General features: G+C 43.9%; 1 protein-coding gene across 2 annotated transcripts in view; it reads left to right on the forward strand.

Moving 5' to 3' along the window:
• LOC137522986 (septin-2A) overlaps positions 1-22,029 on the forward strand; it is a 186,784-nt gene that overhangs the window by 158,190 nt on the left and 6,565 nt on the right. For both annotated transcript variants that reach the window (XM_068243170.1, XM_068243163.1), the window contains one exon: positions 5,271-5,357. In XM_068243170.1, the coding sequence (XP_068099271.1) occupies positions 5,271-5,342 (72 nt within the window). In that variant the 3' untranslated portion in view covers positions 5,343-5,357. The remainder of the gene's footprint in view (positions 1-5,270; positions 5,358-22,029) is intronic.

Here is a 22,029-nt window from a genome sequence, read left to right on the forward strand (position 1 = left end):
ACTGGTATTGTAAAGAAATGGATATGGCAGCCTCCATATTCCTCTCATTTAGTTGTAATTTTAAAAGGACAACTCGAGCATAACTCATGTTGCGCGAATGGCATGAAAAGCCAGCACCGACGTTGAAAAAATGCTGTCCATTCATTTGAATGGACATCTTTTGAGCGACAAATGCCAGGCCCCGCGATTAACGCAAGTTCAACAACCGTGTGAACTGGCCCTAAAGCTGACTTCTTAAAAGAAAAATCCTGCTGGCTTTCGGATTTGACAGATTGGCTCCAGAATTTCATATCAATTTGTCCTCCCAAATCAACCTTCCATTGAAATGCCTGTTTTTTTTTTTTTCTTTTAACCTTCACTCCGTGTTAATGTTCGTGGTATGGGACTGAGCTGAGCATGGAAGACATCTTGTTGCTGGAGTCACCAATAGTCGATACCAGTGACTGGCACAAACATCTTATTTCTGTGCACAAAGAAAATCTTACTGAGCTTATTGAGCTTTTTTTTTGGCATACAGCACACTTATGAAATGCTCATGAATGTTTTAGTGTTAACAAATAAGCAACTTGCAATGACATCTGCACATCTTTCCACACCTTTTCTGAATGGAAAGTGTATTTTTAGCTTGGTGAAGAAAAACATTATTTCCAGTAGGCCTCATTTTCTCTATTATTTCTAATGAATGAACCGCAGTTTATATCATCCTTCCACATACTGTACTTTCTTGGTTAACCACTTGCCGACCGCCCACAGCCCATGGGCGGCGGCAAAGTGGACGCCTAAAGGACCGCAATACGCCTTCAGGCGGCGCGTCCTTTAGGCATGCCGGGGGAGCGATCGCGTCATTGATGACGCGCGCTTCCCCCGGCAACTGGCTCCGCCCACCCGCCGTAACATCCCGCCGGCCATACGGAAGCGCCGGCGGGATGTTAACCCCGCGATCGCCGCTACAAAGTGTATAATACACTTTGTAATGTATACAAAGTGTATTATACAGGCTGCCTCCTGCCCTGGTGGTCCCAGTGTCCGAGGGACCACCAGGGCAGGCTGCAGCCACCCTAGTCTGCACCCAAACACACTGATCTGCCCCCCCCCCCGCCCACTGATCGCCCACAGCACCCCTCAGACCCCCCCCCCTGCCCACCCCCCAGACCCCTGTTTGCACCCAATCACCCCCCTAATAACCCATCAATCACTCCCTGTCACTATCTGTCAACGCTATTTTTTTTTTATCCCCCCCCTGCCCCCTCCTGATCACCCCCCCACCCCTCAGATTCTCCCCAGACCCCCCCCCCCCCCTGTGTACTGTATGCATCTATCTTCCCTGATAACCTGTCAATCACCCATCAATCACCCATCAATCACCCCCTGTCACTGCCACCCAACAATCAGCCCCTAACCTGCCCCTTGCGGGCAATCTGATCACCCACCCACACCAATAGATCGCCCGCAGATCCGACATCAGATCACCTCCCAAATCCATTGTTTACATCTATTCTCTCCTCTAAACACCCACTAATTACCCATCAATCACCCATCAATCACCCCCTATCACCCCCTATCACCACCTGTCACTTTTACCTATCAGATCAGACCCTAATCTGCCCCTTGCGGGCACCCAATCACCCGCCAACACGCTCAGATTGCCCTCTGACCCCCCTTATCAATTCGCCAGTGCATTAATTACATCTGTTCTTCCCTGTAATAACCCACTGATCACCTGTCAATCACCTGCCAATCACCTATCACCCATCAATCACCCCCTGTCACCCCCTGTCACTGCCACCCATCAATCAGCCCCTAACCTGCCCCTTGCGGGCAATCTGATCACCCACCCACACCATTAGATCGCCCGCAAACCCGCCGTCAGATTACCTCCCAAATGTATTGTTTACATCTGTTATCTTCTCTAAACACCCACTAATTACCCATCAATCACCCCCTATCACCACCTGTCACTGTTACCTATTAGATCAGACCCTAAGCTGCCCCTTGCGGGCACCCAATCACCCGCCCACACGCTCAGATTGCCCTCAGACCCCCCCTTATCAATTCACCAGTGCATTAATTACATCTGTCCTTCCCTGTAATAACCCACTGATCACCTGTCAATCACCTGCCAATCACCTATCACCCATCAATCACCCCCTGTCACTGCCACCCAACAATCAGCCCCTAACCTGCCCCTTGCGGGCAAACTGATCACCCACCCACACCAATAGATTGCCCGCAGATCCGACATCAGATCACCACCCAAGCGCAGTGTTTCCATCTATTCTCTCCTCTAAACACTCACTAATTACCCATCAATCACCCATCAATCACCCCCTATCGCCACCTGTCACTGTTACCCATCAGATCAGACCCTAATCTGCCCCTTGCGGGCACCCAATCACCCGCCTACACGCTCAGATTGCCCTCAGACCCCCCCTTATCAATTCGCCAGGGCATTATTTACATCTGTCCTTCCCTGTAATAACCCACTGATCACCTGTCAATCACCTGTCAATCACCCATCAGTCACCCCCTGTCACTGCCACCCATCAATCACCCCTGTCACTGCCACCCATCAATCAGCCCCTAACCTGCCCCTTGCGGGCAAACTGATCACCCACCCACACCAATAGATCGCCCGCAGATCCGACGTCCGATCACCTCCCAAGTGCAGTGTTCACATCTGTTCTCTACCCTAAACACCCACTAATTACCCATCAATCACCCCCTGTCACTGCTACCTATCAGATTAGACCCCTATCTGCCCCTAGGGCACTCAATCACCCGCCCACACCCTCAGAATGCCCTCAGACCCCAGCCCTGATCACCTCGCCAGTGCATTGCTTGCATCTATTCCCCCCTCTAATCACACCTTGAGACACCCATCAATCACCTCCTGTCACCCCCTAGCACACCTACCCATCAGATCAGGCCCTAATTTGCCCCGTGTGGGCTCCTGATCACTCGGCCAAACCCTCAGATCCCCCTCAGACCCCCTTCCGATCACCTCCCCAGTGCATTGATTGCATCTATTTTCCCCTCTAACCACCCCCTGAGACACCCATCAATCACCTCCTGTCACCCCCCTAGCACTCCTATCCATCAGATCAGGCCCAATACAACCTGTCATCTAAAAGGCCACCCTGCTTATGACCGGTTCCACAAAATTCGCCCCCTCATAGACCACCTGTCATCAAAATTTGCAGATGCTTATACCCCTGAACAGTCATTTTGAGACATTTGGTTTCCAGACTACTCACGGTCCTGTAAAATGCCAGGGCGGTATAGGATGTACTTAGGGTGTAAAAAAGTGCCACACATGTGGTACCGCCGTACTCAGGAGAAGTAGTATAATGTGTTTTGGGGTGTATTTTTACACATACCCATGCTAAGTGGGAGAAATATCTCTGTAAATGACAATTGTTTGATTTGTTTTACACACAATTGACCATTTACATAGAAATTTCTCCCACCCAGCATGGGTATGTGTAAAAATACACCCCAAAACACATTATACTACTTTTCCTGAGTACGGCGGTACCACATGTGTGACACTTTTTTGCAGCCTAGGTGCGCTAAGGGGCCCAACGTCCTATTCACGGGTCATTTTGAGACATTTGTTTTCTAGACTACTCCTTGCGGTTTAGGGCCCCTAAAATGCCAGGGCAGTATAGGAACCCCACAAATGACCCCATTTTAGAAAGAAGACAACCCAAGGTATTCCGTTAGGTGTATGGCGAGTTCATAGAAGATTTTATTTTTTGTCACAAGTTAGTGAAAAATGACACTTTGTGAAAAAAACCCAATAAAAATCAATTTCCGCTAACTTTTGACAAAAAATAAAATCTTCTATGAACTCGTCATACACCTAACAGAATACCTTGGGGTGTCTTTTTTTCTAAAATGGGGTCACTTGTGGGGTTCCTATACTGCCCTGGCATTTTAGGGGCCCTAAACCGTGAGGAGTAGTCTGGAAATCAAATTCCGCAAAATGACTTGTGAAATCCTAAAGGTACTCATTGGACTTTGGGCCCTTTAGCGCAGTTAGGGTGCAAAAAAGTGCCACACATGTGGTATCGCCGTACTCGGGAGAAGTAGTACAATGTGTTTTGGGGTGTATTTTTACACATACCCATGCTGGGTGGGAGAAATAACTCTGTAAATGGACAATTGTGTGTAAAAAAAATGAAAAAATTGTCATTTACAGAGATATTTCTCCCACCCAGCATGGGTATGTGTAAAAATACACCCCAAAACACATTCTACTACTTCTCTTGAGTACGGCAATACCACATGTGTGGCACTTTTTTGCAGCCTAACTGCGCTAAGGGGCCCAAAGTCCAATGAGCACCTTTAGGCTTTACAGGGGTGCTTACAAATTAGCACCCCCCAAAATGCGAGGACAGTAAACACACCCCACAAATGACCCCATTTTGGAAAGTAGACACTTCAAGGTATTCAGAGAGGGGCATGGTGAGTCCGTGGCAGATTTCATTTTTTTTTGTCGCAAGTTAGAAGAAATGGATTCTTTTTTTTTTTCTTTTTTTTTGTCACAAAGTGTCATTTTCCGCTTACTTGTGACAAAAAATAATATCTTCTATGAACTCACTATGCCTCTCAGTGAATACTTTGGGATGTCTTCTTTCCAAAATGGGGTCATTTGGGGGGTATTTATACTATCCTGGAATTCTAGCCCCTCATGAAACATGACAGGGGGTCAGAAAAGTCATAGATGCTTGAAAATGGCAAAATTCATTTTTTGCACCATAGTTTGTAAACGCTATAACTTTTACCCAAACCAATAAATATACACTGAATGGGTTTTTTTTTAATCAAAAACATGTTTGTCCACATTTTTCGCGCTGCATGTATACAGAAATTTTACTTTATTTGAAAATTGTCAGCACAGAAAGTTAAAAAAATCATTTTTTTGCCAAAATTCATGTCTTTTTTGATGAATATAATAAAAAGTAAAAATCGCAGGAGCAATCAAATAGCACCAAAAGAAAGCTTTATTAGTGACAAGAAAAGGAGCCAAAATTCATTTAGGTGGTAGGTTGTATGAGCGAGCAATAAACCGTGAAAGCTGCAGTGGTCTGAATGGAAAAAAAAGTGGCCGGTCCTTAAGGGGTAGAAAGACTGTGGTCCTCAAGTGGTTAATATTGTCATTTGTTAAGGTTGTGTTACTCTGCTTGGTGGGGCATGGCTGAAAAGGTTCATAGCATGCATTATGAGGACCATTTACCGTACTGACCTTCATACTGGTTCTCTTTTAGCTGCGGAGAATGCAGCAGATGATTGCACAAATGCAAGCCCAGATGAGGATGAAGCCCCCTGGGGATGAGTGAGAAGACCCCTTTAAGGTAAGATTCATTAGCTGTTACGCTGCCGCTGTGTAACAGAATGAATTTAAAGGTAATATGCCTCAGTGGTTTAGGTATGCTAATCATTAAACTTTGTTACACTATTAATATTTTCTTTTTAACCAAAGCTCCATTCTATTCCTGTGATTCTTGGTTTGCTGATAGTAACTGAGGGCTTCATGCTGAATGACATAAAAAAAATTCTGAAAGCTTCAAATGTGACCTACTATGGAATGAATATGGAGGCTGCCATGTTTATTTTCATGTAAAAGAGGCCCTGTCTGTCATTATTACCTGGGATTTCAGTAGTCTTAATCACTCAAATGGAACAAGTGTGTATCACACACCTGGAATCGGCAATACATCTAGGTCAGATATGAATCAGTGACTCTGCCCATTTGGTCCCTTGGAGTTTACTATAACAAGATTATACTGTATAAGATTTACTTGAAACAAAGCTAAAGTTCTTGTAAAGGTGCGTTCACGCCTTTTATGCTGTATGAGGTATTTCATTACCCTTACAATCAACTATTTCAGTTCAGATGAGGTGAAGGAAATGCCCAGTTATTTTAAGACCGTCTTTTAAAAGAACTGAGTAAAGATGATAATGTACCGTAGTATTCTCTGTTGATAATAAAAGGATGTCAAAGTCCATGGCTCAGCATAGAGCTACATTTCTGGAAGGAGCATTGTCTTAAAGAGAACCTTAACTCTAAAAAAAAAAAAAAAAAGTGTTTTACTTACCTGGGGCATCTACCAGCCCCCTGCAGCCATCCTGTGCCCTCGCAGTCACTCATGGCTCCTTTGGTTCCCCACTGCCAGCTAGTTTCGTTTTTGCCGACTGGGAGTCGGACGGCCGCCATGCATACGTTTTTACGCATCCCTGCTGGTGCAGGAAGCTATTGCAGACATAAAGTACATTTTTACGCATTACTGTTGTAATGCGTAAAATGTTACGCATTACACCCGTAACGCGTAAAAATGTACTTGTTAAAGAGGAACGCCAGTGAAAATAATGTAGTAAAAAAGTGCTTCATTTTTTTAACCATAATTATGTATAAATGATTTAGTCAGTGTTTGCTCATTGTAAAATCTTTCCTCTACCAGATTCACATTCTGACATGTATTACATGGTGACATTTTTACTGTGGGCAGGTTGTGTAGCTTCTCCTAGCTGTTTTGGCTGTTAGAGACAGCTGTAAACAGCTAATTCCTGTCTGTGAACATTGTTACATTGTGGCAGTTTGCCCAGAGTACCGCGGTACTCAGAGCTTCTTGTGGGAGGAGTTGCAGCACAAAATCAGTCATACAGCGCCCCCTGATGGTCTGTTTGTGAAAATCATTATATTTCTCATGTAAAAGGGGGTATCAGCTCTTGATTGGGATAAAGTTCAATTCTAGGTTGGAGTTTCTCTTTAATGTCTGCAATAGCTTCCTGCACCAGCAGGGATGCGTAAAAACGTACGCATGGCGGCCGGCCGACTCCCAGTCGGCAAAAACGAAACTTGCTGGCAGCGGGGGACCAGAGGAGCCATGAGTGACTGCGAGGGCACAGGATGGCTGCAGGGGGCTGGTAGATGCCCCGGGTAAGTAAAACTTTTTTTTTTTTTTTTTTTTTTGAGGTTCCCTTTAAAGATGGCGAGGTGCACAGAAACGAAATAGCCATAGCCATATGTCCATCATAGTCTAATGGTGCCAATACATGGTACAATAAAAACATTCAATTTTCCTGTTTATTCAACCAAAATGATCGAATCGAATGAAAGTCAAGAATAAAAACATTTTTTATCCTGTTTTTTCCTATAAAAATCAGACATGTTTTGAAAAATCTTTATATTCGATCCAATGGAATAATCAAATGAAATTGTCTAATTGGAAAAAAGAAAAAAATGTACCATGTATGGGCACTATAAGGCCAATTTTGGGGGGAAGCTAATTAACTTATCTGTATGTTTTGGGGATGTGGGAGGAAACTCTGTGAGGTAGTGCTCTGGCTGGGATGGGTGAAAGAAACCAGGTTTGCCTAGTTCACACTGAAAATCGATGAGCTTAATCGCAAATGCTTAGTGCTTTTTGTAGTGATTTGCAGTAGCAATTCCCAGCATGTACCTAGCGATTTTTTATTTATGTCTAGCGATTTTGGAGCGTTTGTGTTTAGTGAGTTTGTAGATATTGTGGCAAAACAGGAAGGTCATGGAAGTAAACAACTTTTGGCTAAAAAACGCTTTAAAAATAGCTCTATTCAGCAATTTTTAAGCAATTTATCAGTTTTTCTATACTTTACATTAACCTCCCTGGCGGTACTCAGTTTCAAAGGCTGCATCCACAGGAGGATTTTTTAAAATTAAAATGCGCTTTTTTAAGTTTTTGCTAGCAGTTCGCTAGCTAACTATGTCCCCCAAGCCCGGCCGCACCTAACTAAACCCCCCGATCGCCGCCGGCAATATTTACCCCTCCTCGATCCCGCGAGAGCCGCAGCTTCACCATTCAGCTTCACTCGTCGCTATGGCGACGATCGGACATGACGTCTGACGTCATGTGCACTCCCGATCCTCCCCATAGCGAAGCCTGGAGCTGATTGGGAGGCTGCGCCATCGCGGGATCCCTGGGGGTACGTATTACGGCAGTGATTGGTGGGGAGCAGCAAAACTTGGGGGTCATAGTTAACTAGGCAAGTGCTTGCTTGAGCATATAAAGTAAATTTTATTTAAAAAATCCTCCTGGGGCCATGTGATCCTCTGCGGCGGCTAGCCCGAGCTTAGCTCGGGCTTACCGCCAGGGAGGTTAAGGATTAATCACCTCCACTTTTACGTTTGGGGAAAAAAAAAATCACATTGTTCTGGTGGGAACTAGCCCATACAAACACACATTAGCCAAGCGCGTTTAGAAACGAGCGTTTTTGAAAGCGCTCAGAAGTGCCCTTGGCATGAACCACCCCTTTGTCATGTTGGAATAACCATCCCTATACATTGCTGCTTATCTTCTTTTAAAAAATGTTTGATAAATAACGATACACACCTTCAGGCAAGCAACTTACCTACTCTCTGTACCTGCAAGTACCTAAGTATCTGACTGCATTAGTGACAGAATGTCTACTAAAATAAGGTGTGGTGTCTTGTTTACACTACCCTGTTTTTCTTTGAAGACAATCGGGCAATATTATTCTAGTGGCGTTCTTTCTGGACCAGTTCATGCTGTGCTCATTTGACAGTTTTTACTGTAGATATCTTGTGATATAAGGACTGCTTTTGATATACTGAATTGGGAATTTCTGAAAAACTGTGAGCCAAATGGTGTTTGATTTCTGGTTAGATCTGGGCATTCATGTCCATTCACCTGCCTGGTAGTGACATTGTAATGGTGCTGTTGTGGTTGGACCTCCTATCATTGTTTAAGTCACATTCTACTCTGCGACCTTGTCTCTGACGCTCACATTCCAAGACAGAAATAGCTGTCTACTTCCTCCCCCTCCTTTTCTGATGTGGAACTCTGCAGAACATCTGTCTCTCAGCAGCCCCTGTGATTACTGCCTGATTAACTGCTGCATATATCACTTATTAGTGGTATCTTAACTTTCACCCAAAACAATTCTTGTTCTCTTCCTTTTCTTTCATTATAATTGTTCTGCACTTAGTTCATCATTGTTATACATACGAGAGGTACAGACTAACCAGCAAGCTCATGGTGACCCAGAACTCATTGGAGTGTGCATAAAGAGAGCAGCAACCAAAGAGCCAGTATAAATATTAGTAGTTAGACCTCCAAACTGTTGCTTCTTTGAGTCTCACTTCGAAAAATACACTAACAGACATTACAGCGGGTGCTATTATCTTTGTATATGCTACACGTTCCAGTGGTTACAGGATGCCTCCGTTTTCTAGGAGCACCCACATGCTAATTTCTCCTATTTTAGTTCATAACTTAATTTTACCCAGAATTCCCATCCTGCAGCACTTTTCTGTGTACTGCATGTGACAGAAAAGTGGCTGTATTCCGATTCACAAGTATCACAAGGTTATATTAGTCAGGTGAGATTAGGTTTATTGGAGCTTGGTGTTTGGCTACCCTAGGGGTAGGATAGATGTAAGCTAGCTTCATAAGTTAAGGTATGTAGGGGGGGAAGCATGGGTGAGAAATCCCTTAATGAGAGATTAAGATATCATTAAAGGGTGTGAAGGTTTGTGTTGGGCATAGGAGGGAGACGTCTTGATTAGGTGCCAAGCAACGAATGGGTATGCAGAATACATGGAAAAAAGGTTGCAGGGGTTTTTTGCTAGTAGAATATTGCTAAAATATACTACTACAGGATTCCGATACTAAACCAAAGCCTACTCTCACCCAGAACCCTCCACTACCAATGCCTAACTCTATGTTCGGGTCTCCCTATGACCCGAACAGCCCCACTGCAGTCCATCATGAATGCAGCAGCCAGAATTATCCACTGCTCCCATCGCTCCACCATGGCGGATCCCCTCCTTGAATCCCTCCACTGGCTTCCTATCCAGTCCAGAATCAGATTCAAGATACTGTGTCTGACCTAGAAATCTGTCCACAAAACCTGTCCAACCTACATTTCCGATCTTACTCTGAGGTACACACCTATCCACTCACTCCGCTCTTCCAATGAACTTCGCCTAACCGCCCCCCGCATCACCCAGTCCCATGCACGCCTCCAGGACTTATCAAGAGCTGCTCTAACACTATGGAACTCCCTACCTCCACCCATTAGGGCAGCCCCCTCCTTCAACATCTTCAAGAAAGCCCTCAAAACTCGCCTTTTCACTCTGGCCTACTACCCCTCACAAGTGCTCTAAACCCACAGCTGAACTCTGGTCTCCTAACTCTCGTGTCCCTACCTCTCCCTTTAGATTGTAAGCCTTTGGGCAGGGTCCTCCTCCTTTTGTGTCCAACCTGATCATGCACCTCCATTACTGTGAACCCATGCTAGGCATCTGAGTGAATCTTACTTGCCTAATCTCCATGCTCCCCTCCAGTGACTGACTAAGCATTACCTGGTACTCATACTGTGCTGGGTGATCTGGTCTTTCTTGTATTCAGGTATTGTCATTTTGCTGTATGTCAACCCTAAATATTGTATGTATCCCTATTTATTGTCCAGCGCTGCGTAATATGTTGGCGCTTTATAAATACAATAAATAAATAAACCAAAGCCTACTCTCACCCAGAACCCTCCACTACCAATGCCTAACTCTAACCCCCTCCTTTTCCCTGGTTGTCGCCTAACCCCCCTCCCCGCCACAGAGCTACGATTTGCGGCAAAAAAAAAGTAAAATTGGGTAACCAGCGGCTTTGCAGGAAAGATGGTTAATTTCAGTGCCCACTATGCAATGCCCCAATTTGCATATATGCATGCCTATGCACGTGCGATTCTATCGGGTCCTTCCGGGTGCCAAAATTCACCACCTTTGCCATTGTAAAAGCCATGATTTGCAGCAAGAAGGTAAATGTAATTGCCCAAATTTCTCTTCTTTGCCAGATTTTCTAATAGGTGCCTTTTGGCGGTGGCCATTTTTTTCATAAGGGCTCCTGTGCCCTTTTTTCCTGGTTCGATTCAGGGTTGCATAGGTTTAGACATGGTAAGGCTGGGGATCAAGTTAAAGTAGACCTGATCTCTTGCACAGGACACAACAATAAAAATATTTTTATAGCGCTTTTCTCCCTGGGGACTCAAAGCGCTGTGCATTATGCAGTCTCAAAGGCTTGGGAAAAGAGGTGAGTTTTTAGCCTTTTTTTTTAAAGGAAAGCATTACAGAAATGCACCCTTTGTGTACGTTTAGCCTTTGTAATCCCCCCTCATTTATATCTAATTACTAGTTGTAATTTGATCTCCCTCCCGTGACTGCATATGGCAAATAAGCAGGTAAGCACATTTGAAAGCACAGGCTGTAAACAGTATGTCTGCTTCCATGAATCAGGAAGTAGAAACTGTGCAGATTTATTTTCTCATATCTACTGCTGATACCCTGCATTAAATAAACAAGTGGCTAAACACCTCGTGCCCAGTACATGCAGATGCCCATCACGTACACTGTATATGGTATTTATGCACTCTGCTTGAGCTTTTTCTGGGTGTTTCCGTTTCCTCCCACATTGCAAAAATATGCTGGCAAAGGTATTGGCTTCCCTTCATATTGGACCTAGAAACTTTTACTGACATCAAATTGTGAGTCTGAGGGACAGTAAGTGATGGAATATGTAGCATCTTTTCAGTGCTTCTTAAAATGGTGTTGCTGTATAAATATTGAACATTGTATTGAGTATTGAAATTAACAATAAAAACTGGTATATAAATATTACATTTGAATCTAGCAGTCAGCTGTACACTTGTGTGGCTGACCTTTGACAGTGTGAGAATAATAGGCAGTCTGTGGTAAGGTTAGCAGGAGGAGCATCTGTGTTACTCCCTTCAGCCACCCACACACACACACACTTCTCAATCACACAGTAGGATGCATATAAATATGCGCAATTTGACAGATCTGTGATTCTGACACAGTCAAACGGGTTTGAGGAGGTAAAACTATAATTAGTTTCTTTCTTTTTTTTTTTTTTTTTCAAAATAACAACCACACCTGTAAGGCTGTCTATTATATTTACAGAGCTTGGCCTTTCTTTCCATGCATCAATGCAGATGTCTTTTGTTATTGCATGTTTGTAACATCTGGACCCCTCTTGTAGAGAGAAATAGCAAGCGGCAAGGCATGCCAGCATATTCAGCTTGGCTGCAGATGCCTCGTCGAGGTCCAGGATTCTTGTTTTTTTTTTTATATCCTGTCATTGAATGTTTCTGTAATTCATGTTAAAAAAAAAATGAAATCGGATCCCTTCTGCTAGTAGTAGCTTCTTACTGTTCAGTGTATTATCCTGGGACTCCAGCACATACTGAAGCTACCAATGCTAGATGAGCCCCTGTCGATAGATAGGCAAGCTTCTGTCTCCAGGCTTCTGACCTAAGGTCACACGAGGCTCATATCATCTGGCAGAAGAACATATGGCAGACACCTGCTCATGCAAATGACTTTAATAGCAACTGAGAGGCCTCTCTGTGTATAAATTCTACAACCTTTGATGTCTTCTGTCAATAAAGCACAAAAATAACTTTTACCTAGGGAAAAAATTACCTAAGATTAAACACTTATTTTTAGGCACTTCAGGTACAAGTGCATGTTGGCACAAACTCCTCCTCACATGAAAGTCTTGTCCATGTGATTTTTTTTTTAAAGCATTTTTATGTTTGTTGAATGAATGTACTTATTTTATATAGTGTTGACCTCTTCTGCAGTGCCCTGTAGGAGCTCTCAATCTAATCCATACTGTAGTCATATGTCCCTGTCGAGGCCAATTTTGGGGCAACCAGTTAAAATAAACCTGAGACAAACCTAAACCAGAAAAACGAATGCTTACTTACGTAGAGAAAGCCACTGGATCCTCCAGAGTCTTTCCCTGGTCTCCTCGCCCCTACTGCCGCAGACCGTGACCCTATGGAAGTTTGCAGCCACGCTCCTCTGCATTCATGACCGCGCAGGCACAGTGCTCCCACGCACACATGAAGAGGAGCATGGTCGCGGTCACATTTCGGACAAGCAATTTTTACAAATTTTCCGGATGGCCCTCTCGTGGCAATGGTTGGGACTAGGAGGACATGTAAAGCCTCTGTAGGATTCTGAGGCTTCTGTTTTCTCAGGGAAGTACAGTTATGTAGGTTTTTATTTTATTTTGCATTGGGTACACTTCAGCTTGTCTATATGGCTGTGGGGTGAGGAAGGAAAACCGTTACCTGGAGGAAATGCATGCAAACAAGGGGATAACATACAAACTCCATGCAGATGCTGTCCTGGCCTACATTTTAAACCTGTCTGGGACCGAGCTTTGCAAGGAGCTATCCACTAGCACACCTTGCGACTCTAAACATTATTATGAGTTTGTAATACACCTTCTTTTAGAAAGCAAACTTTTCAAATAAGGCGTACTCCAGATACAAATTCAGAGTTTATATTCTATTGTTCTTTGCAAAAGAAGCAAGATGTCAGCTCCCTTAGGCAGGTAACAAACAGGTAGTAGGAATCATGTCTGTTGTGCCAAGCTGCAGGCAGTGTCACGTATATTTGTGTGTGTGTTAAATACATGTTTACTTTAAATGTCAAGTGCTCTTGTTCCTAGCTTGGAGTATTTGAAAGCTGTTAAACATATCTAAGCATAGAGTACTACCTTTGTGCTTTGGTCCATTTTTATTAGACCTGGCCTATAGAAGTCTAGTTTACAGTGAGGCATAGTTCCTGATAAAGTTCTCAGACCTGAGTCAGGGCTGGACTGTGTTCACTGCTAGGGTGGAAATTCCTTTTCCTGGACCAAACATGGCGGCAAACCTATGGGTATTGGCTCCGCCCCCGAACCCTGATAGGACAGTTCACTAATAAATCTTTTGAACACGCCCCCTCCAGCCATTCTTTTTTTTTTCTGTCCTCGAAGGGACAAGTTGACTGAAATTTTTCCTCTTTTTAGTTTTTGTTTCTCTGTTTTTTTTCTTTTTATGTGGTTACCTGTGCAGGGGGATTGCGGGTTCAGCCTCTCCCGCATGCTATCAGCGCCCAGGGTCCTTAAATAGGACATAGAGGCGTCCTCTCTCCCCACGTGCAAGTTGGGAAGTGCTTCCCTCAATTGACATGGCGCCGATGGCTTCCGCTGTCTAGGGCGCAGCAGACCGGAGGAAGTCTCGCACATTGCGAGATTTGGCGCAGGAGCACTGATGGGTGGAGAGGGCCTCGGCAGGCGGATATACGTCATCCAGGAAGTAAGAATTACGGCTGAGGACGCTGTTTGCCGGCGTGTGGAGCGTTCTTAGCGTTGGTACTACATTCGCTTTGCCAGCCGTGCGGTGGAGTCTGAGTGGGTCCTGGAGTTCTGTTTGAGAAGGTTTCTTCTGGACCAGGTATGAGATCTTCGGGAACAGCAGACAACTTCCAAATTGTGCCTTCTGAATATGTTTTTTAATGCAGCTCTATGGTTTATTCTCTTAAACAGAGATGGAAGCCTGTGGGCAAGTGGTGAAGATTGAGGAGGTGGTTGAATGCAGGTAACAGGTTGCTAAATGCAACCTTTTTCTGATTCCTTGCACCTAGGATGTAGTCGGCTTTCATTTACACCTCCCCTGCACAGGGTTCCCTTTTTGTTGGTGCTTAAAAGAATGCTATCTTCCCCTTCTTACTGAAGCGGATATTTTAAGTGGTACTCGGTCATCTTTTTTGAAGGGTAACGAGACAAAGGTCTCTTCTGATTCTCAGCAAGGCCAGAAGCGTTTTTGATTGGACGTCTACTCAAGATCAACCAGTGGGGGCCAGACTACAGCTTTTCTGGAGGTCTTGGATGGGAAGAATCGAAGATCCCTGGATGATAAACACCCTAAGACAGGGTCATTACTAGAGGTTCAGCAAAAAGCCTGCACAAAGCAGGTTTGTCACAACAAAGATTCCTCTGGGCAGAAGCAAGTCATATTCTCTAAGACAGTATGTTCAATATCTGATAGGGGAAGATGTAATCATTCCAGTTCCAAGCAGGGAGTGCTTTTCCAGAATCTGTTCTCCTCTTTTCTTAATACCAAAGACATCGGGAGGTTGGAGGCCGGTACTGGATTTAAAGTTCCTGAACAACTTTATAAAGGTAAAGCACTTCAAGATGGAATCCCTTCAGTCCGATGGTGGCTGTGGGCAACTGAATGTCCACCGTAGACCTTTCAGATGCCTACCTGCATATTCCTATACAAAACGTTTTTATCAGAAATTCCTCAGGTTTTGCATAGACGGGAACCATTATCAATTCAGATGTCTCCCCTTCGGACTATCGACAGCTCCAAGGACTTTCACAAAGGTTCTTCTGCCTGCAATAGCATTCCTGAGGATGCAAGGCTTAAAGATATACCACTTTCTGGACAACATCCTGTTATTACACCAGAGCCAGGGTGTGTTAAGTCAACATCACAGTCTTTTGCTAAAATTTCTACAGAGTCTTGGATGGGTGATCAACTTCAAAAAGAGTCAGCTTCTCCCCTCTCAAGACATGATTTTTCTGGGGGCAAGATTCTTAACTCTCAAGAACCGAGTCTGTCTGCTGGATCAGAAGATTGTGTTGATTCAGCAAAAGGTGTGCAATGCACTATCAGTTACTCATCTGTGGGCCAAGGAATGCCTGAGCCTGTTGGGAACACTATCCTCCTCGATCTCAATGGTAAAGTGGGCCCATTGGCATTTGAGAGAGTTCCAGTTCTTCTTTCTAAACTGTTGGAACAAAGTGTCTCTGGTTCAGAGGCTGTGGTTACCTTTCGAAGTAAGGAGATCTCTCCATTGGTGGGCAAAGGAGGAGAATTTAAGAAACTGCCTTCAGATACAGCCAGATATTCCAATAGTAATTACTACAGATGCGAGTGTAACAGGTTGGGGGCGCCATCGCGGGAACATCTGGTGCCATAACAAATCTGTTAGAGCTCAGGGCAGCCTTCTTAGCTGTAAAAACCTTTCGGCACCTGATTTACGACAAGTCAATGTTATTACGAATAGACAATGTGACGGCAGTAGCTCACATCAGGAGGCAGGGGGGAACGAGAAGCTACTCCCTACTTCTGGAAACAGGTCGTCTAATGTTGTGGGCACAGAAGAATCTAACCAATTTGTCAGCCTCTTACCTTCCAGGGGAGAAGAATGTCCTAGCAGATCGCCTAAGGAGGCGTTTTGCGGATCCCCACGAATGGTCTGTAGACAAGAAGGTATTCCTAGAACTCACCAGGAAATGGGGCAAATCCCAAGTGGACCTGTGGGCTTCATCTCAGAACAGGAAAGTGAAGAGATTCTTTTCACGCCATCATCATCCAGCTGCAGAGGGTGTAGACTGGTGCAGAGGTGGAACTTCTCCCTGGGTTACGTGTTCCGTCCCTTTCCTCTGATTCCCAGGTTCCTCCAAAGACTTTACAGAGAATCTTGCATGATCATTGCTATTCTACCGTACTGGGGAGGCCTTGGTTCACACTAGCAGTGTTAATGAGTGGGGAAGAGCCGATGAGACTACCGGTATCTCACAGCCTTCTGTCGCAAGGGAATCGACTTCATCCAGGAGTAGACAAGCTGAGTTTAGCTGCTTGAAAAAAGAAAGGAAAAGGTATATAGACTTAGGATATTCAAGCGGAGTTGTGGATACACTCCTGAAGGCAAGGAAGGCTTCTACTAACTCTGCCTACTATAGAATCTGGGAGAGGTTTGCAGCTTTTGTTTCAGAAAAAGGAATTAATGTCTCATCACCAGCAGTACATTTTAGGCTTCCTACAGTCAGGAGTAGAAAAAGGACTAAGTGTGGCTGCAGTAAAGGTTCAGATTTTAGCATTATCTGCTTTGACAGGAGATCGATGGACAACACACCCTCTGGTGGTGCAATTCGTTCAAGCAGTGTTCAAGATGCGGCCTCTGAGAAAACCGTTTTTTTCCCGAAATGGGATCTTTCTATAATCCTGGAAGTTCCATCATCCCCTCCGTTCTATCCATTTGAAGATATCTCTCTGGAAAATCTGTCATTAAAAACAGTCTTTCTAACAGCTATCGCTTCAGGAAAAAGGGTCTCAGATCTTCAAGCTCTGGGTTGTTCAGTCAATTTGTTAGAGTTCTTCCCAGATAGAGTGGTCATCAGACCAGTATTACAATTTATACCAAAGGTGGCTTCATCATTTCATGTTAATCAGGAATTAGTCTTGCCTAATCTTCTTTCTGAAGGGATATGCCATCCCTTGGACGTGGGGCAATCTATCAGAGCTTACCTAGATGTCTCAGCAACTTTCAGAAATTCAGACCATTTTTTTTTGTTAACTATCAAGGTCCTAGAAAAGGTCAAAATGTATCTGCTAGAACGATTTCTGCCTGGTTGGTTAAGATCATTAAAAAAAAGTTATATTTTGAGAGGTTTGCCTGTTCCAAGTGAAGTGCATGCGCATTCTACCAGGGGCATGTCAGCCTCCTGGGCGTGTTTTTCAAAAATGTCTGTCGAATCCATATGTAGAGCGGCCAGCTGGTCGAATACTGCTACGGGGGATCCTACGCGGAATCGGGCATCGGCAGAGGGGAGGCTCATTAGGACCGAGCCTTCCCTCTCCTTGGGTGAGTATCTGACTTTTTTGTTTTTAAAACAGTACCCATTCACTTTAATCATAGAGTTAAAATACCAAAAGTTCTGCTGTAAAATCCCATGAGTGGATATAGAAGTGTCAGCCTTTTGTATTTCCAATAACTTCCTGAGCAGGGAGGATCAATGAGTTGCAAATATTTCCGAGTTTATGCAGATTTATGTACATTTATATGCAAATATATGCAGTTTGGAAATGGACCAATCCATTTAAACCTGGGTGGGATTTGATTTGTCCATTTTCAAGCTGCATACTTTTGCATACACATTTACATAATCCTGCATGAACTTGGAAATATTTGCATCTCATTGATCATCCCTATTCTGAGCTACTTGTGCTCTGCAGGAAAACTTTGGTCACATTTCAAGCATTTCAGGGCGCAATGGCAGCCCAAATGAAAGCTAAGTAATGACAGTCAAGTTATGCATAATGAGAAATGTTGGCTTTTACAGTTCACATGTGCTTTGGGGAAGGGAAGTGATACATAAATACAGCCCTTGTTTTATTGGATGTAGAGTAGTAGTCACTGCCTAAAATAATATTCTGGAGTTGTCATAGTTAAAAATGCACCACATACGTTTATAGGATCTCGAGCAGAGATTAGAAGTAAGATCATTTTGGCTTTATAATTAGTATGTTAAAGATGCAATTTACTGCTTATAAAGCATTGTTACAAGTAGGATCGTAGGAGTATTATGTGTAACAAGTTCTTGTCAAGCAATCCTGATGATATTTTCTTTATTTATAATTGTTTTGTGTCATTTTGAGAATAGTGAGGAGCTAAACATCTTCCTCCCATAGAACGTGTTACATCTTGCATGTGACCCAACATTAGTCCAGTCTTTAGGAAACACAAAGGGTCAATGTATTACTCCATTTTTAGTGGACTCTGACAGGGCTGCTATCTTCCTAGTCAGGTTGTGCAGGCTCTTGAGTACCCAGCCACAGAGGTCTTACCTGGCAAGAGCACAACAAGTCATTCTTCATTACATGGTAAGAAGTAGAGTCACTTGGCAGGGCTAGGTTCTCTACATATTGCTTAACATGAGGCACCATGTGCCAGACAAGCGTTGCTTTGTTCTCCTGTCTTTTATACTGAAGTACAGTAACAGGCACTTGTGTGCTCATTTAGCTTATCACACAGGGAACACTGGGGAAGTGAAAACGCCTTGATCTATAGAGCTGTTCTCATGTGCCTAGAAAATAAAACATCATCTAAGTACCTAGAGAGCAAACTAGATCATCTGTACACTTGTGCTCTTCATAGCTGACCTACAGAGGCAATGAACATGCCATTCATTTCTATGAGTAAAGGGGAAGGATCAAGTGACAATAGTGAATTCCTGGCATGTTGGAAGCGCTCTACACTACAGATTATCATACTGAGTTTTTGATGCATTGGTTACAAACCTCTATCACAAATACAAAGGTGCTTTAAAGTTTGTCAGCGTTTTGAGTTTTCAGTATTTTTACATAAATATGACAAAATGTGGATCTGTTATTCACGGTACTCATGGAAATCCATTTAGTTTGAGCTTCAGTTTACAAATACCCTATCATCTTCCTGTAAAATGCAGCCTTCCTGTTCCAGAGGCAGCAAAACAAATCCAAATCATGATGCTAGTGACGCCACGTTTCACAGTAGGTATAAAAGAGGACCTGTAATGCAAATTTGCGTTTCGTCAAACAACAAATGTAATTCAAGCTAAAGAGATCTCCTTTTTTTTCAGTTTCATTTGCCCACAGACCATTCTTCCTGTAGCCTTTTGGTGTATCCGTATGGTTTTTAGCAAACAATAGATGAGCAGCAGAATCCTTTTGAGATACTGGTGGCTTTCACTTTGCAACCCTGCCATGCACTAAATTTTTGCTTGGTGATCAATTGATGGTGTAAAATGCAGAAATAGTTGGCAATCCTGATAAGATGTAATGAGTAATGTAGTAAAGCTAAAAAATGCAAAAAAACAGTAAATCGCAGATTGTTGAGGTTTTCAATACGGTCCATTTTCATTACATGCGATTTTGCGTGCAGTTTCCGCACTGTGGCAAAACACGTGCGATTCATACCAGTGTGCTTCTAGCCTTAGGCTATTAGTTTATAGCATGCTTGGTGGAAGCCCATTTGAATGTGGAACTCTAGCATTGAAAGGAAGAAATAACAACTTACTCATTCCACTCTGGCCATTGTCATGAACGCCCATTTACAGTTGCAGGTCTGGGATTTATAATAAATAGAGCAGTTTGTATACTTGTTACCACAGATCGATACATTGTCTTGTTTTGTGATGTTATCTCGGTGTTAACTAGAGCAGGATCATCCAGAAGGCAACCTAGGCAGGTGCCTGGGGCCCAGTGAGTGTCAGGGAGCCCAACTGTCACTTTCTCTGACCCTTCTCCCATCTTAGAACCATAAGAACCGAAAGGAGGAGCCAAAGCTACTACCTTGCCTGGGGACCCATTTCATATTAATATGTCTCTGGTGTTAATTCCTTACAAGTGACAAGAGCTGCTTGCAATTTATAATAATAATAATAATAATAATCCGAACATTTATATAGCGCTTTTCTCCTATCGGACTCAAAGCGCTCAAGAGCTACAGCCACTGGGACGCGCTCAGGAGGCCACCCTGCAGTGTTAGGGAGTCTTGCCTTGAACTCCTTACTGAATAGGTACTGACCCTAGCCAGGATTCGAACCCTGGTCTCCCATGCCAAAGGCAGTGCCCTTAACCAGTACTCTATTCAGCCATCTCCCTACCCATAGCTACTTAGAACGTTCTGTTTTGGATGGAGATGGTCAATGAGGAAATCATTCTGTGTTGAAGCCAATTTGATGTTGTTTTATTTTTTAAATGTAGGCAGCTTGGAATTGGACCAGTCAGAATCATCAGCAACTGAAGTTGATTGGTCCAGTTTCAAGCTGCATATATTTGCATATAATTAACATAAAGACTGCATCAGCTAGAAATGATCAGTATCTCATTGAGTATGTCTAGTGTAGGAATGCTGAATTGGGGCAGACTTCTGGTCCTCATCACTGATGTAAGGGATGGCAGTAGATTACTATTCTTCATACACTGTGTACATGAAGCCTCTGTATAGGAGAAGTGTCTGCATAACGGTTTCATGACATAAAAATATGATTATGCTTGTGATGAGCGTTGTACATTGGAGAAGTCCCAGAATAGTCTCAGCATTATTCCTTTCCAGCTCAGTCTACAGCTGATGGTTCTTTTGTTCTGCTCAGACAAGTTAGTAAACTCTCCTGCACTTCATGGCAGGCACAGAGAGTGTATGGCTGCTGTTTGTATACCTTGTTTCCATGTCCTCTAATTTATGTTATAAATTTAACCCAAATATTGACTTAACCATGATGGATCAGCGGCTGCTCATTTGGTCCCGAAACCATATGGGGATTAAGGCGAGCATGAAAGGTATGCGCATTCTGTGAGCTGCATATAGTGACTAATAGTATGCAGACCTCGGGCTGCAGGGCTGACAGTCTATCCAGCTGTACATTGTGCAGGTTTTTGAAGTATAGTAAGTGGCTTGTGAAAAACCCATTAGACCAATATAGACACAACAAGTGTGTTTATCTGCCCTTTCACCACAGCTGGGGAGTTTAACCCTGAAGTGCCCTGCAGGCTACTGTGCACGATACAGAAGGTAGATTCATCATGCAAGCCTGCACAGCTGTATTGGGTGACTCACTAGCATGACTGGTGTCTCCGCTAGATTACTGGCTTTATAAACTTCCATTAGATCTACAAATAACAAGTAACACGTGGGTTGTTTTCCCCTGCAGTCTTACCAATGAAGAGAGAGTTGTATTTGGCAGTGCTGCCTGTTTTGTTTTTCAGACATCCTTATGTAGATGCCAGTATATTGTAGGATTGGCTAATTCGCAGAAAAGTGTTCCTGCTAACTCCTCTAATTCCTTCTCTTCCTCTTCTTATCCTGCAGCTTAGCTTCTCTTCAAGTGAACCCAAGGTGAGAATGATATGGAGGCTGCCATATTTATTTCCCCTTAAAAAATACCAGTTGCCTGCCAGTCCTGTGGATCTATTTGGTTTTAGTAGTGTTTGAATCACACCAGAAACAAGCATGCAGCTTGTGAGACCTGACAATATTATCCGAAACAACTGATCTGCTGCATGCTTGTTCAGGGTCACTGGCTAAAAGTATCAGAGGCAGAGGTTCAGCAGGACTGCCAGGCAATTTGTATTGCTTAACCCTCTGGGGGATAATCCCGAGCTGAGCTCGGGGTAAGCCGCCACAGAGGATTTCTCAGGCCCTGGTGGGCCGATTTGCATAATTTTTTTTGTTGCACGCAGCTAGCACTTTGCTAGCTGTGTGTATATACCGATCGCCGCCGCTCCGCGCTGATTCGCCGCTACCCGCCGTGCCGCGCCGCTCCCCCCCCCCCCCCAAGACCCCGTGCGCAGCCTGGCCAATCAGTGCAAGGCAGCGCTGAGGGGTGGATCGGGACTCCCTCT

This window comes from Hyperolius riggenbachi, chromosome 1 (assembly GCF_040937935.1).
Source record: "Hyperolius riggenbachi isolate aHypRig1 chromosome 1, aHypRig1.pri, whole genome shotgun sequence".
Classification (NCBI taxonomy): domain Eukaryota; kingdom Metazoa; phylum Chordata; class Amphibia; order Anura; family Hyperoliidae; genus Hyperolius; species Hyperolius riggenbachi.